Below are 13,702 nucleotides of genomic sequence, written 5' to 3' on the forward strand. Positions count from 1 at the left end.
GATGGGAACAGGTGGGATGGGGACACCTTTCCCCCAGCACTGTTGGAGGGCTGGAAGGATGGAGAAAACATCCCCAGGAGATGTGTGCTGCAGCCAGAAGCCATGGTCCCGTCCCTGGCCTGGAGAAGGGCTCATCTGGGAGGATGCCCATGTGGGCACATTTCCATGGCCGAGGAGATTTTGTGTCCTGCCCCTAAAAGAGGCACTGCTGGGAGCTGAGCCAGGGTTCCTCTCCCTCGGCTGTGGCTTTCACCTGCCCCAGCACCCATGGGCAGAGAAACCTCTTATGCAGGAACCAGGCGGGGAGAAGGGTTTGACACCTGGGCAGGACCTGGTGCCCAAACTGCTCTCCCTGGTCCTGCTGGTGGGTCTCCACACCCCTCTGGCACTTCCCAAAGGGCTCCTCTGCTGCGGGCTGGAAGGTGCATTGGCTTTCTGTGGCAGGGTTCCCTGCAGTGCTGGAGCTCAGTACTGCTGCAGGCAGCAGGATCTGGCCCTAGAGGAGAAACAGGGAGGAGGCGGCTGTCACCAACATCCTCTCCCACTTCAGCATTGCCCCATTCCCTGCCGGGAGCTCCTCCACCCCTGGAGTGATCCTGGAGGGATCTGGGAGAAGCCCAGACACACACATCCCTCGAGCCCCATACCCCAGAGCCTTTCTGCTGGCAGACCCCATGGGAGAGCAGTGTTCCCAGGGTGAGAACCCCACGGTGATGAGTGACATACATGGGCACTGCAAACACAGCCTCCATCCCCTGGAAAACTCCTGTGGGGGCAAGCTCCAGCCCTGCCTCTCAGAGAAGTAAGGTATAAAAGTGAAGTAAAGAAGGGGGGAGCGTTATCTTCTGAACGCGGGATGGTGGGGGCTATGGGCAGTATGGACACTGACGTGTATACTCAAGGAGCCCCAAGTGGGGACTGGGGAGAGGAACCCAGCGCCTGTCCTGTGCCACCTCGCTGCCAGCTCTGCCCTCCCACAGGGGTAATATTTCTCCCTTACTCTGGCACCTGGCAGGCATTTTCCTCTTCCTCCTTGGGGAGATGAGCCACAGGCCTGTGTGTGCTTGAGGGGGCAGCACGCCTGAGCTGGAAGAGCCTGTTTCATGGCATTTAGGGACCTGAGCAGTCTGGCCCTGCAGGCTGGGTCCATTCTCTGCAGCAAAGCAAGATTGTCCCAAATCTGTGGTTGTTCCTGCAGTTCCTGAGGACCTGCCTGAGGGGGGTCACAGTAAGACCCCAAGTCTCAGCACTGCAGCCCTCATGCTGGGCAGAGCTTGGCTGTTTAAAGCCCATAGGAGAGCAGCCTTATTCCTCTGAGTTTTGTCTCACCAGGGTGCTGGGCACCCTGCACTGAAACTCCATGTCTCATGCCCCATTTTGGTTGTGGGTGTTATTGCCAGGGGAGCAGCCAAGGCACCATCTCCTGGCCCTCCCTGCCTGTGCATGGCTGTGGACAGACCTGCGACTCCATGATCCTACTAGTACAGTAGTTATGGAGTATTGACGGAGTCACCAAACACCCCAGGAACAAGAGGTGGGCACCAGCCCCACCAGTCCCACCTCTGCAGGGCTGTGCCCAACCTCAGCAGATCCAGGTTCCCTGAGGGGAGGCTCTGCTCAAGCCAGCGGCAATGGTGGAAGGATGGTGGAGGGAAAACTCCAGCTGGGAGTCCCACAGCCCTGCCCATGCTTGTCCAGCCCAGACACCCTTACCTGCCGGCACAGAGTGCTTCCCAGGTGGTATGGGATCTCCACCTGGAGACAGGACAATCTCAGCCCCTTAGCCCTGGAAAGCCACCAGGGCAGTGTGGCTCTTGTCCCAAAGGACACCTATCCTGGGCCAGCACCCTCACACCACATCTCCCAGTGCAGCCAGAAAGGATTCCTTAGCGTGCTGCTGCTGTCTATCCCTTCCCTGAGGTCTCCTCCCAGGCACACTCTGCTGCCAAGCATTGTCCCTGGATGGTGGGTGGGGTGGGTCTAGGATGCAGGACAGTGACCTGGGCTCAGGTCCAGCACAGCTGCCTGCTTCTCCTCCAAGAAAGGGCTCAGCAGAGGCAGCCCACACAGCCCTCCCACAGCCCTGCCCATGTCACAGCCAAGCCCTGGGTGGGCAGGGCAGGCCCTCAGGGCCTGGGGAGGAGCAGTGCCGGGGAGAGTTAAAATCTGCAGAGAAACGATCACTGACATAGGCCAGTATAGGACAGCCTGTGGTGGGGAAAGCCAAGGGCTTTGGTAGGGCTGGGACCCAGAACTGAGGTCCTTGTTCTCTTGGCTAGGGCTGCTGACTTGTGGGCTGAGTGGTCTCCATGTATGTCAGCCCTGGCATGATTGCCTATGTGAACACCCCCTCCATCTGCTCCCCATCCCTGGATCTGGTGGTGGCAGTGCTGTACTCACTGGTGCCTCCAGTTGTGAACCCTCTCATCTATAGCATGAGGAACAGGGAGCTCAAAAATGCCCTGAGGAAAGTGATTTCGCAGACATTATTCAATACCGGTAAACTTCCAGTCTTTTTCCACAAGTGACTGCCATACTAGGCCCATGCTTTGTTTTATTATCATTGTTGTTATTGGTCTTTGGGGTTTCATGTTCGTAGACCAATACTTGGACTTTCCGTACTTCAGGTGAAGCATGGACTTCTTCTGTCTCACCTGGAAGATCATATAAAAATGTGTCTTTGTAACACTGCGTCCAAGCTGACTCCCTCGTAGCATCTCTGTAATGAAAAGGGATCTTCCCTGTGCACTGCCTGATGGTAGGGCTGTTTTTCCAAACCTCGTGTCAGGAACAGGCCCGAGATACTGCACCTCAGAAAGGTTTATTGATCCATAGTTTCAAGGGCAAAATGATAACACTATACCAGCTACTAGGAAGAAACTTAACTCTATCCCAGCTGAAACCAGGATAGTAGTCTAGGGAGAAATAGGAACAAAATATAAAAACACATCCCTCCACCCCTCCCTTCTTCCCAGGATCAACTTCACTCCCGATGTCTCTACCTCCTCCCCCTGATCGATGCAGGTGGGTGGAGGATGGGGGTTGTGGTCATTTCATAGGGCTTTGTTTCTGCCACTCCTTCCTCATGCTCTTCCCCTGCACCAGTGTGGGATCCCTTCCATGGGAGACAGTTCTCCATGAACTTCTCCAAGTCCAGGGGCTGCAGTTCTTCATTAAATGCCCCAGCATAGGTCCTTTCCATGGGGTGCAGTCCTTCAGGAACAGTCTGTCCAGTGTGGGTCCCCCACAGGGATACGGGTCCTGCCAGAGAACCTGCTCTAGCCTGGGATCCTCTCCAGGGGGCCACAGGTGCTGCCAGAGAACCTGCTCTTTTGTGGGCTCCTCTCCACGGGCTGCAATTCTTTCCAGAAACCTGCTCCAGCGCAGGCTCTTTCCACAGGGCTGCAGGGCACATCCACCTGCTCCGGTATTGGGTCCTCCATGGGATGCAGGGGAACAGCCTGCTTCACCACGGTCCTCACCATGGGCTGCAGGGGAACGTGTGCTCTGGCACCTGGAGCACCTCCTCCCCGTCCTTCTTCACTGACCTTGGTGTCCGCAGATTGCTTCTCTCACACATTCTATCATCTCATCTCTCCCAGCTGCTGTTGTACAGCAGTATTTTACTTTTTCTTCAATCTGTTATCACAGAGGTGCTACAACGTCGCTCACGGGCTCAGCTTTGGCCAGCGGCAGGTCCATCCTGGAGCTGGCTGGAACTGGCTCTGTCAGACCCGGGGGCAGCTTCTGGTACCTTCTGACAGAGGCCACCCCTGCAGCCTCCCCCGCTACCAAAGCCTTGCCATATAAACCCAGTACACCAGGCTGCTGGACATCACCTCCACCACAGCTAATTCCCTCAGATATTGGATACCTCCCTCAACTGTGGTCCACTTCCCTTGGGAATTTCCAAGATCTTCCTTGAATGGATACCTGTGCTTCACACTTGACAGGACTTGCCTCCAGAGGCTGAGGACTGCTGCCCCTTTTCCAATCCCTTTGTCAATGGCCTTAGCCCTAGCAAGGGATCCCAACTGCCAGGCTTCCTAATCCTCTAATTCCTGACTATCGGCCCCAGTATGCCAGCATTGGAGCAGCCAGCTGATAATTTGTTCATCTGGATGATGGCTGAAAGCTCCCCGCTCACTTAGGGGTAGGGATTGGGTGGTTTCGGACTCATTTATGATTTCACTCTCCTCCCCCTCTTGCTCTTGTGACTGCTCAGCTGCAGAACAGGCTGCCTCTTCTGATTCTGCCTCCTGTTCCCTCTTAGGAGAACCTTCTTCCTCCCTTAATAAACAAGCTGACCTCAGCTTCCCTTGTTTCTTCTTGACTATAGGAGCAACTGATATGGTTGAGGGTTGAATCTCTGGGTTAGCCACACTGTCTTTGTTTGTATGTCTTTAGATCCAGAGACCCTCTCTTCCCCTTGAGGGTGCTGAACAGTGCTGAACAGTGCTCAGTAGGCGAAGGCCAAGCCCCAGCACAGCGCGACAAGCTGTGTCTCTTTGGCATAGCCAGCACCAGGGCACCCTTTTTGCAAACATTCTGTCACTTCATCAGGATCCCGCACTTGTCTGGGTTGAAGTCCCAGACCCTTGGAGGTGACAACCACTCTAGGTACCTGCCCATATTCTCCCACATGCCTTGCCACCCATAACCTCACTGCCTCAGGGCGTATCCATGCGTGGCAGTGCTAAGTAGTTGGTTAACCTCAGAGAAGGCTGAAAAAATATTCTTGAGAAGTGCCAATAGGAGTATTTGGTTGCCCAAAGATATTCAAGGTACTGAAGGCAAGGGAGAAAATATCTACCACACCGGAGGAGGTGGTGAAGGTGCTTTTCTGTGTTTCTTCTACTGATTGGCTTTTGGTGGAGAAAAGGGAAAAAAGAAGCTGTCAATTGTCTCCATGAAATGGTTCCCAAAGTAGAGGGATGACATCAATGCAGAGCCCAAATCCCAGATTAAGCTCAAGGCCAGTGTTTTTTATCATAGTTCTCCCAAGCAGAGCATCACCAGGCACTACAGAGCACAGCAAACTGGCAAAGCCAAAACCAGTCTTTAGCATGTCTTTAGCACAAAAGGGAGCATGGCACAGATCAGGTAAACCAATATCGAGAACAGGTATGGCAATATCATGACCAGCAGCAGTCTAACAGATACCATTATAAGTTCTCTCTAATATGCTCTGGACAAATCTGTCATTATCTCAAATCCTTTGAGCCCCATGTTGGGCACTAAAAAAGACTGTCATGATTAAACTCTGGTAAAGGCCAAGCACAACACAGCTGCTCTCTCACTCCCCCACCCAGTGGGGTAAGGGAGAGAATGGAAAGGTAAATGTGGGAAAACCCATGGGTTGAGATAAAGACAGTTTAATAATTAAAAATGAAACAAAACCAAACCAAACAAAGAGAAAAAAAAAACAGGAAAAGAATCAAAACCAAGACAAACAAGTGATGCAAAGAAACCCTCAATTGCTCAACACCAACTGACCCATGCTTAGCCAGTCCCTGAGAAACGGCAGCACTGGCAAACCTCCTTCCCCACCACTTTCATTGCTGAGCATGATGTCATACTGTATGCAATATCCCTTTGGCCAGTTGGGGTCAGCTGTCCCCAGGGGCCAGCTGTGGCCCCTGCCAACTTCTTGTGCACCCCCAGCCTACTCGCTGGTGGGGTGGGGTGAGAAGCAGAAAAGGCCTTGACTCTGTGTAAGCACTGCTCAGCAGGAGCTGAAACATCCCTGTGTTACCAACCCTGTTTTCCTCGCAAATCCAAAACATTGCCCCATACAAGCTACTGTGAAGAAAATTAACTCTATCCCACCTTAAACCAGCACAGGCCACAAACAAAGAACTAAAAATTATTATGCCAAACATCAAGCCCTGGGTACAAGACAAGTGACTCGCCCTTGGCTGGACTTTTAGCTCCTCATCACAGTTCTCTGGGTCCAGCTGTTCAGCCAGCTTTCAGTGCACTACACTGTCTACTTATCTAACCCATACTTTGTCAGCTTGTCTGTGAGGATCAAAGACCTGACTGAAGTCAAGATGAACAATATCCACTGCTGCCCCCTTGTCTAGCAAGCCAGCCACCTCATCGTAAAAGGCTACTCAAATCACCTTCTTGTCCTTCAAATGGTTGCAAATGCTTTCTGAGAGGATTTTCTCCATCACCTTCTAGGGATGGAGGTGAGCCTGACTGGCCTGTAGTTCACAGGATCTTCCTTTTTGCCCTTTGTGAAGACAAGAGTGGCATTTACTGTCTTCCAGTCTTCAGGAACCTCTCCCACTGGACATGACCGTTCAAAGATAATTGAGAGTGACCTTGCAATGGCATCAGCCAGTTCCCTTGGCACGCGTGGATACAACCCATCAGGCCCCATGGACTTAGGTGTATGCCTTCGGCCTGATCCCCTTCCCTCAACAGTGACAGAATAGGCAAGGGTCCTATTGTTGAAGGTTGAAAGAGTGTGACAGATTGGAGCTGGCTTCAGTCCATGTATTTCCTCCTGACAGCTGGGGATGCCTGGAGTAATGACAGTTAATATTTAGAGACTGGGAACAGAACAAAGAATATAACATAACCGTGTATATTCTTTATATCTATGTGTGTGTGTGTGTGTGTGTGTGTATACATATGCTCTGCTATAACATGTCAAGGATATTAAAGTACTTCAAGTATACTTGTAATATTTCAAAGAACATCATATATTTTTGATATAGCCAGCCAAAGAACACTGGTACATTCAAAGAATGTAAGTGGCACCTTAAATTAGTGCCCAAGTTAAAATTAGTACCTTAAATAAAAATTACAGCTGAGATTAAATAAAACTTTTACTCCTTTCCATATATCATATGGTCAGAGGACCTGGTATGTTCAGTGGGAGCAGATGCCACTTTCTCAGGCCTGTAGCTCGTCAGGTGGACTTTCCTCCAGATGAGACAGCCGGGTGGGAGGCACACGCAGGAAAGAAGCTTGTCTCCATTGCCACCGTGCACAATGGCCTGAGCGCAACCTGTGTGGTCAAGTTGCCAAAGCAGTGAGCTGACGCAGGCCATGGAGGGCTTCATTGGTAACTGAATGAGTGGGCAAGGGTGGAGGGTAAACACCATACAGATCGGAGTCAACAAACAGAAATGGGATGGGATAGCCTGGATGTGGGTTCCTGGAGCTGCTGCCGATGCCTTTGGGTACCTGCAACATCTGTGTGGAGCAGAGAAACATTCCAAAAGGATTCAATGTCCAAAGAAAGGACATACACTGTGCTGGCAAAGAGTTGCCCCTCTTCCTTGATCATCACCGACAGGATGAGGAGTGTACATGTCCAGCTTGGACTAGGACCCCCAGCACTTACATTGCAGTGCAAGGCTCCTAAGAGAAACTGTGATTCATCTCTCTTGTCTATAGGAGCAACAGCACAAATGTCTGTGCCCACTGGGCTTCCTTCTCCTGCCTTCCCAGCCAGGGCAGAGGCAGGTGGCTCTCACAAACTGCACATCCAACAGGACTGGAGGGAGTGTTACAGAGGCTCACACAATCAAACCCAACAGGTGTTAAAAATCAGATTTATTCTTCAATCAAAAAGTTCCTTAGAACTCCGATTAGTGAACCACAAGCTCAACGATGTAAGGGGAAATTAGTACTACACAGCGGACTTTAGAATTCTTAAGGTTTAAAAACAATGACTCAAAATGAGCATATCACTTACCTATAAGATGAGGGCTCTCAACCTCAAGGAGTTACCTAGGGTGGCATCCCGATCCAAGGGGAGAGTCCCCGACTGCAGACCTGCTGCTCTCAGGATGGATTCTGGAAATGTGGCCAGGATCCCAGGCAGGGATGGATCCTGGAAAGTCTCTCAGACCTCAATATTGCTGGTCCTATGGATTCAGCAGGAAAATCTGAAGTAGTGCCATGATGATATTGCTGCTAACACAGCCATAAAAACTGGAAGCAGTTGGGTACTTGCATCTTTGGGGCTTGGCAGTGTCCCCGTGCAGAACACTGTCCCTGAAAACAGGGAGCTCCATTTCCCTCTCGCCAACTATCAGAGTAGCCCTGAGGTCGGCCACAGCACACCAGCTGCTGCTCTTACAAAGGCCTCCCAGGTAAAGGCAGAGCTTGTTGCAGACCAAAGCAGATGTGTTTCCATTGCCCGTGCATGCGGTGAGCTTTCCTGAACAAGTGAGCACCTGTCACAACATGGCCCATGAGACGAAGATGTGGGGAGAAGCCAAATGTGAGCTGGAAGGAGTGGGAGGTGGCCACAGAAAGAAGAAACCAAATTGGTGCCAGTCACATCTGCACAGCTTGGCTGTGGGGTATGAGGGACCGGGGTTGATTCCCTCTGTTGTCCAAACTACCCCACCTTGCCAAATGGTGTTCACTTTCAACAAGGTTTTATTGAGGGGCGAGGGGGTGGAGAGGAGAGACACAATTTGTACGGGAAAAACATGTGTTCACACACATGCACACAGACAGCCTCACAGAGCAGCATGCCCAGCCCTGGTGACAAGCTGGTGGGAGAAAAGCTCCTGAAGAGGGTGCATGGAACAGGCAGGTAAAGAGGGGCAGAGCTGGGCTTCCCAGAGCAGACAGGGAGAGACAGGGGTCTGGGAAGAGGCAGGAAGGGAATGCCAGGGCTCTTGGAGAAAACAGAGAGCCACTGGTATGCTCCCACCTCTGACAACACCCACGAGAGCAATCCCCTTGATGACAATCCCCCTCCCATCCTGAATTCAAGATCTCGTGCTTGTATGCCATGTATGAGTTTCTAGAAAAATCCTAGCCTTTGTCCTCTTTGTCCTGCATTATGTCCTCTGCTGTCCTGGAGGGGTTTAGTTTCCCAGGCCATGGCACATGCCTTTTCTAGCCTTGTTGTGGGGGAGGGGTGTTCCCCCTTTTAACTTTCCATTTTCTTTTTAGTTTTCTGTTTCTTCATCTGCATTTCCTTTTCCTTGTTGTGCCTGTCCCTTTCCATCCCAGTCAAATTCCACATGGGGGTTTGCTTGGCTTGCACTCACCTCTGAGGCAGATGAAGGTGCTGATGCAAGGGGAAGCACGGTGCTTTCCCAATGCCTGCCTCAGCACTGCAAAGAGGACAGTCAGATCCCGCCACTTGTCTCTTCCTCTGGGAATGGACTCAGCTAGGTGAGAGGGTTGACGTGGGAGGAGGCCCTGCTGGACATTGTTGCCTTCTGGAGCGAATATTTGAGAGAGACCCACAAGCACTGTGGGACCATGGGTACATGAGCTCTTCCACAGAGGCTGCAGTGAACAGGAGATGGTGGCATTTAAAATCCCAAGAGAAGTGTGCAAGATGGCCTGAGCCCGAGGCAGCTCCAGCTCCCTTGGAGGGATGAGCAAGCCCTTCAGGCGCAGGCTGAGGTGGGGTGACCAGGGATGGGCTCTTGGCACAGCCAGGATGGCAGGCCTGGGCAGGGAGCAGGCAGGTCCCACCGGTGGGGTTGGGCTGGGACTGGTCACAGGTACCTCCCTGCAGAGCACACCTCTTGCGCTCCAGGCTGCGCTCAGGAAGGGCTGGCACCAGGGCAAGGGCTCCTGGGGCAGGGCTGAAGTAGCTCACCTGGGAGAGGCTTGGACTGACAACCCACAGGTTCAAGCCCCAGCTTCAGCAATGTGTTCCCCTTGGCTTTTCAAGAGCTGCTCTGACTTCTTCCAACTTTCCCCGATCCTCGTCCCTCTACTCTCCCTATGTGCAGAGCAGAGCTTCCCCCAGGCTGGACACTGTTTGTGTGATGCAGATGGTGCAAGAAGGGCTTCAGCAAGTGTGTTGTCAGCCAGAAGGTGGCAAAAAATTGTGGGCCCGCTGCTCACAGTGGTTCACAGACCACTGAAGAAATGGAGACCTGAGGAGAACCAGGTCGCAAGGACCAACCCTGCCCTGGGCCCTGCATCGGCTGGGGGGAGTGGGTTGACCCTGGCTGCCAGTGAAGCCTCACACACCCCACACCCCAGTGGGATAGGGGCAGAGAATAGGAAGAGCAAACGTGAGGAAAGTCATGGGTGAAGATAAAAATAATTTAATAAGGGGAGGAAAGAGGAAGAAGGAAGAAAGAAAAAACCCAAGCCCCCAAAATAATAAGTGATGCAAAGGCAATCACTCACCACCTTCCACAAGTACACTGATGCCCAGCCAGTCCCCAAGCAGTGGCCACCCACCCAGAAAACACCCTCCCCTCCATCTTTATTGCTGAGCATGATGCCATATGGCATGGAATATCTGTTTGGTCAGTTCCAGTCACCTTTCCTGGTTGTGTCCCCTCCTGATATCTTGCACACCCCCAGCCTATTCACTGGGGGTCAGAGTGAGAAACAGAGAAGACCCTGATGCTGTGCAGACACCTTTCAGCAACAGCAAAATCACTGATGTGTTATCAGCACTGTTTTTGTCACTAATCCAAAGCCCAGCACCTTATGGGCTGCTATGAAAAATAACTTCATCCCATCCAGATCCAGTACATTGGGTCAAAGATTTCTAGTGGGGAAGGAGGGCCGAGCTGGAAAGCCTGATCCAGGGGTGAAGGGGCTGGGGCAAGGGAGTGGGTGTCTCAGTCTCTGTCCAAGACGTAGGGTGAACAGAGAAGAGGAGCTTTATCTGGAGCCAGAGGAGCATGGCTGGAGCAGGGACTTGCTCATTTCCCTGGGAACAGGGGAGGGAAAGGTGGGGGGAGGGAGATCTGGGTGAGGATCTTGTTGTAGTCCTCAGAAAGAGGAACTGCTCCTCTTACTCCAACCTCTCCACCTCCCCTCGCAGCAGGAGAAGCAAAGGCTTCTTACTCAGCTGCTCAGCTGCTGCAGTCTCCAGCTGGTTTCTGAGGCATGCCTGCAACAGGGCCTGGCCAGACAAGGGAAGAGGGGTGTGTGGGTGTTACCTACGTGAGCCACCCAATAGAAATGGCCCATTTTCCCTTGGCAGTGCAGTGAAAGTAGACCTTCATTCATGGCTGACATGTGAGCTTCATGCCCCTGAAATGTGTACCAGAGGGGAAGATGACTCCCACCCTGGGAACCCACAGTGAGAAAGATGCCCTCATGGTGGCCCTTGGAAAATATTCTCGTATGAGGCCAAGTACGCTTTCTTATCTCCTCCAGAAAAGAAAACCTTGATACTTCAACAGTTCCCACTTGTAAGCCTACCAAGATGTTTATTATCACAGGAAAAGCAAACCCATGACCTTGTCAGCATTGCTTTCTAAACAACATTTCCCTACCAGGACCTTCTGCTTTCTTCCCCTTGCTGCCTCACAAACAGTCTCAGTGGCGTGCACATCTGAAGACCCCATTGGTATCTAGACCTTTCCTATTCAAAGGAACAAGAAGTGTCTTTTGCCTGTGTCACCAACGTAGCTGTGGGTGCAGGTCGTGGCTTTCCTGATCATTCTGCTGAGGGCCTCCCTGACCTCCCTGTTCCGCAGGCTGTAGATGAGGGGATTGACCAAGGGCGTGAGGATAGTGTAGAAAAAGGAGAAGACTTTGTTGAGCTGCCTCAGTGGGGCTGTTCTGGGCAGCATGTAGACAACAAAGAGGGTGCCATAGAAAACAGTGACAATGGTGAGGTGAGAGGAGCAGGTAGAGAAGGCCTTCCGTCTGCCCGTGCTGGATGGGATCCTCAGGATGGCAGCTATGATGCACACGTAGGAGGCCAACGTGAACAGGAATGGACAGATTAGGTCCAGGAAGGCGAAGATGAACACAACGAGCGTGAACACCCTGGTGTTACTGCAGGCAAGCTCCAGCAATGGTGAAAACTCACAGAAGAAGTGGTCAATGGACTTGGGGCCACAGAACTGCAACTGGGAGAAGACAACTGTGACTACCAGCAGCAGCAGTGAACCCCCTAGCCAAGATGCAGCTGCAAGATGGAAAGAGACCTTCCAGGTCATGAGGCTTGCATAGAGCAAGGGCTGGCATATGGCCAAGTACCGATCATAGGACATGGCTGCCAGCAGGTAACACTCGGTAGTTGCAAAGGAAGCAAAGAAGTAGAACTGAGCCATGCAGCCATGTGCAGAGATGGTCTTGTCCCCAGTCAAGAAGCTGGCCAGCAACCGTGGCAGGATGGTGGAGCTGTAGCAGGTCTCCAGGCAGGACAGATTGCCCAGGAAGAAGTACATGGGGGTGTGGAGATGCCGGTCTGCCACCACTAGCACAACAATGAGGATGTTCCCAACCATGGTGACTGAGTAGACCATAAGCAAGAGAAGAAAGAGCAGGTTCTGGAGTATGGGGACATCACTTATTCCCAGCAGCACAAAATCCGTGGATGATGTCCGGTTGTCATTTTCCCGTTCAGCCATGCAATGTTGTTTGTCTTTTATTTCCCCAGTTGCCACAAAGAGGGGCTACAAGAAAGAAACACATTTCAGCATATACCTTCAATATTTTTTTGTGTGTAGGACATTGTTCTTTTCACATTAGATTTACGTGTTTCTTGCATAATGAAAGCAGAAAAAAATGTTCTTCCTGATGGGTTAAGAACACTCATCCCAGCAGACCCACCACAGACTCTAGAGGGATGCTGCCCAACGCAAGTTCTTCTTTCTCATTGCAGGATAAATCTGTGATGTGCATTTGCTCACACAGAAACAGACAACTTTCATATGCCTGTGGGTATGACCTGGAAAACAAGAAACAGGTGTTGAGGATCTACACCCTTCCACTCTCAGGAAAGAAAAAGTGTGCCATAAAAAACAAACCCCACTCTCCAAAAAACCCCATTGTGTGTAATGTCATGCCAGATGCTGTCCTTCGTCCAAAGCAAGGGATGGGCACATCATAGGGTGAGTGGTCACAGCTCTCTGAAACACCCACATGAGGAGGAAAGGATTCCCACCCCACTCCTTCCCCACCACCACAGAGGTGCCCCTTGGGAAAGGGCAGATGAGGAGTTACTGCTTCAGGCGAGCAAGGGACTGTGCTGTGGAACTGCCAGAGAGCATGCTAAAGCCCACTTTGTAGGTCAAAATGCAGCATAAAAAGTGACCAGGAGAGGACCAAAAAGAAGATAGGGAAGGGGTAACTGAGGTAACCAAGCCACATGGGAGAAGTTGTGAAGGGAGGAGTAACGAGAAGGATTAAGGAGAAAAATCCCAGGCTTTTTTCAGTGGTGCCATGAAGAAAGGACACATCGAAATACAGGAAATTCCATTTAAAGATAGGGTGGTCAAACACTGGAACAGGTTGCCCAGAGAGGTTACGGAGGCTCCATCCTTGTGGGAATTAAAAACTTGATGGGACATGGTCCTGAGACACATGCTCTAGCTGACCCTGCTTTCAAGAAGGGGCGGTTGGACTGGATGATATCCTGGGGTGGCTGCCAAGCTGAGCTGCTCCATGATTCTGTGATTGAAAGCTGCTTTCCATTTTTTCCCTCCTGAGCAGTGGTTCCTGAGGGCTTTGAGGCTGCCTGCTTGCAAATCCCAGCCCAGCAGCAGGACCCCAGCATGGCCAGCTGTGCTTGTGGGGCACAAGTGAAAAAGTAGGACACTGAGCAGGGCCTCCCCAGGAGGCCTGGGGGTGAGGTGGGACAGCATCAGGGTCAGGGGCACAGACAATGTCAGGGACATGCCTCAGCGCGTGATTGGAGAAAGCTCATGCCCGAGAAACACAGCTCTCTGCAAGAGCAGTTCCCTCCAAGTGTCTCACAACCACCTCTTGGGCTGGAATGCGTTTC

The 13,702-nt window shown here is 51.8% G+C and overlaps 1 protein-coding gene across 1 annotated transcript; it reads right to left on the reverse strand.

The window, feature by feature from the left end:
- Positions 1-11,333: 11,333 nt before the first annotated feature.
- On the reverse strand, positions 11,334-12,326 carry LOC142025958 (olfactory receptor 5AP2-like). The gene has a single exon (XM_075018705.1). The coding sequence runs from the start codon at positions 12,324-12,326 to the stop codon at positions 11,334-11,336; it is 993 nt and encodes a 330-aa protein (XP_074874806.1).
- Positions 12,327-13,702: the final 1,376 nt, after the last annotated feature.

The sequence above is a fragment of the Buteo buteo genome, chromosome 31, assembly GCF_964188355.1.
Source record: "Buteo buteo chromosome 31, bButBut1.hap1.1, whole genome shotgun sequence".
NCBI classification, from domain to species: Eukaryota; Metazoa; Chordata; class Aves; order Accipitriformes; family Accipitridae; genus Buteo; species Buteo buteo.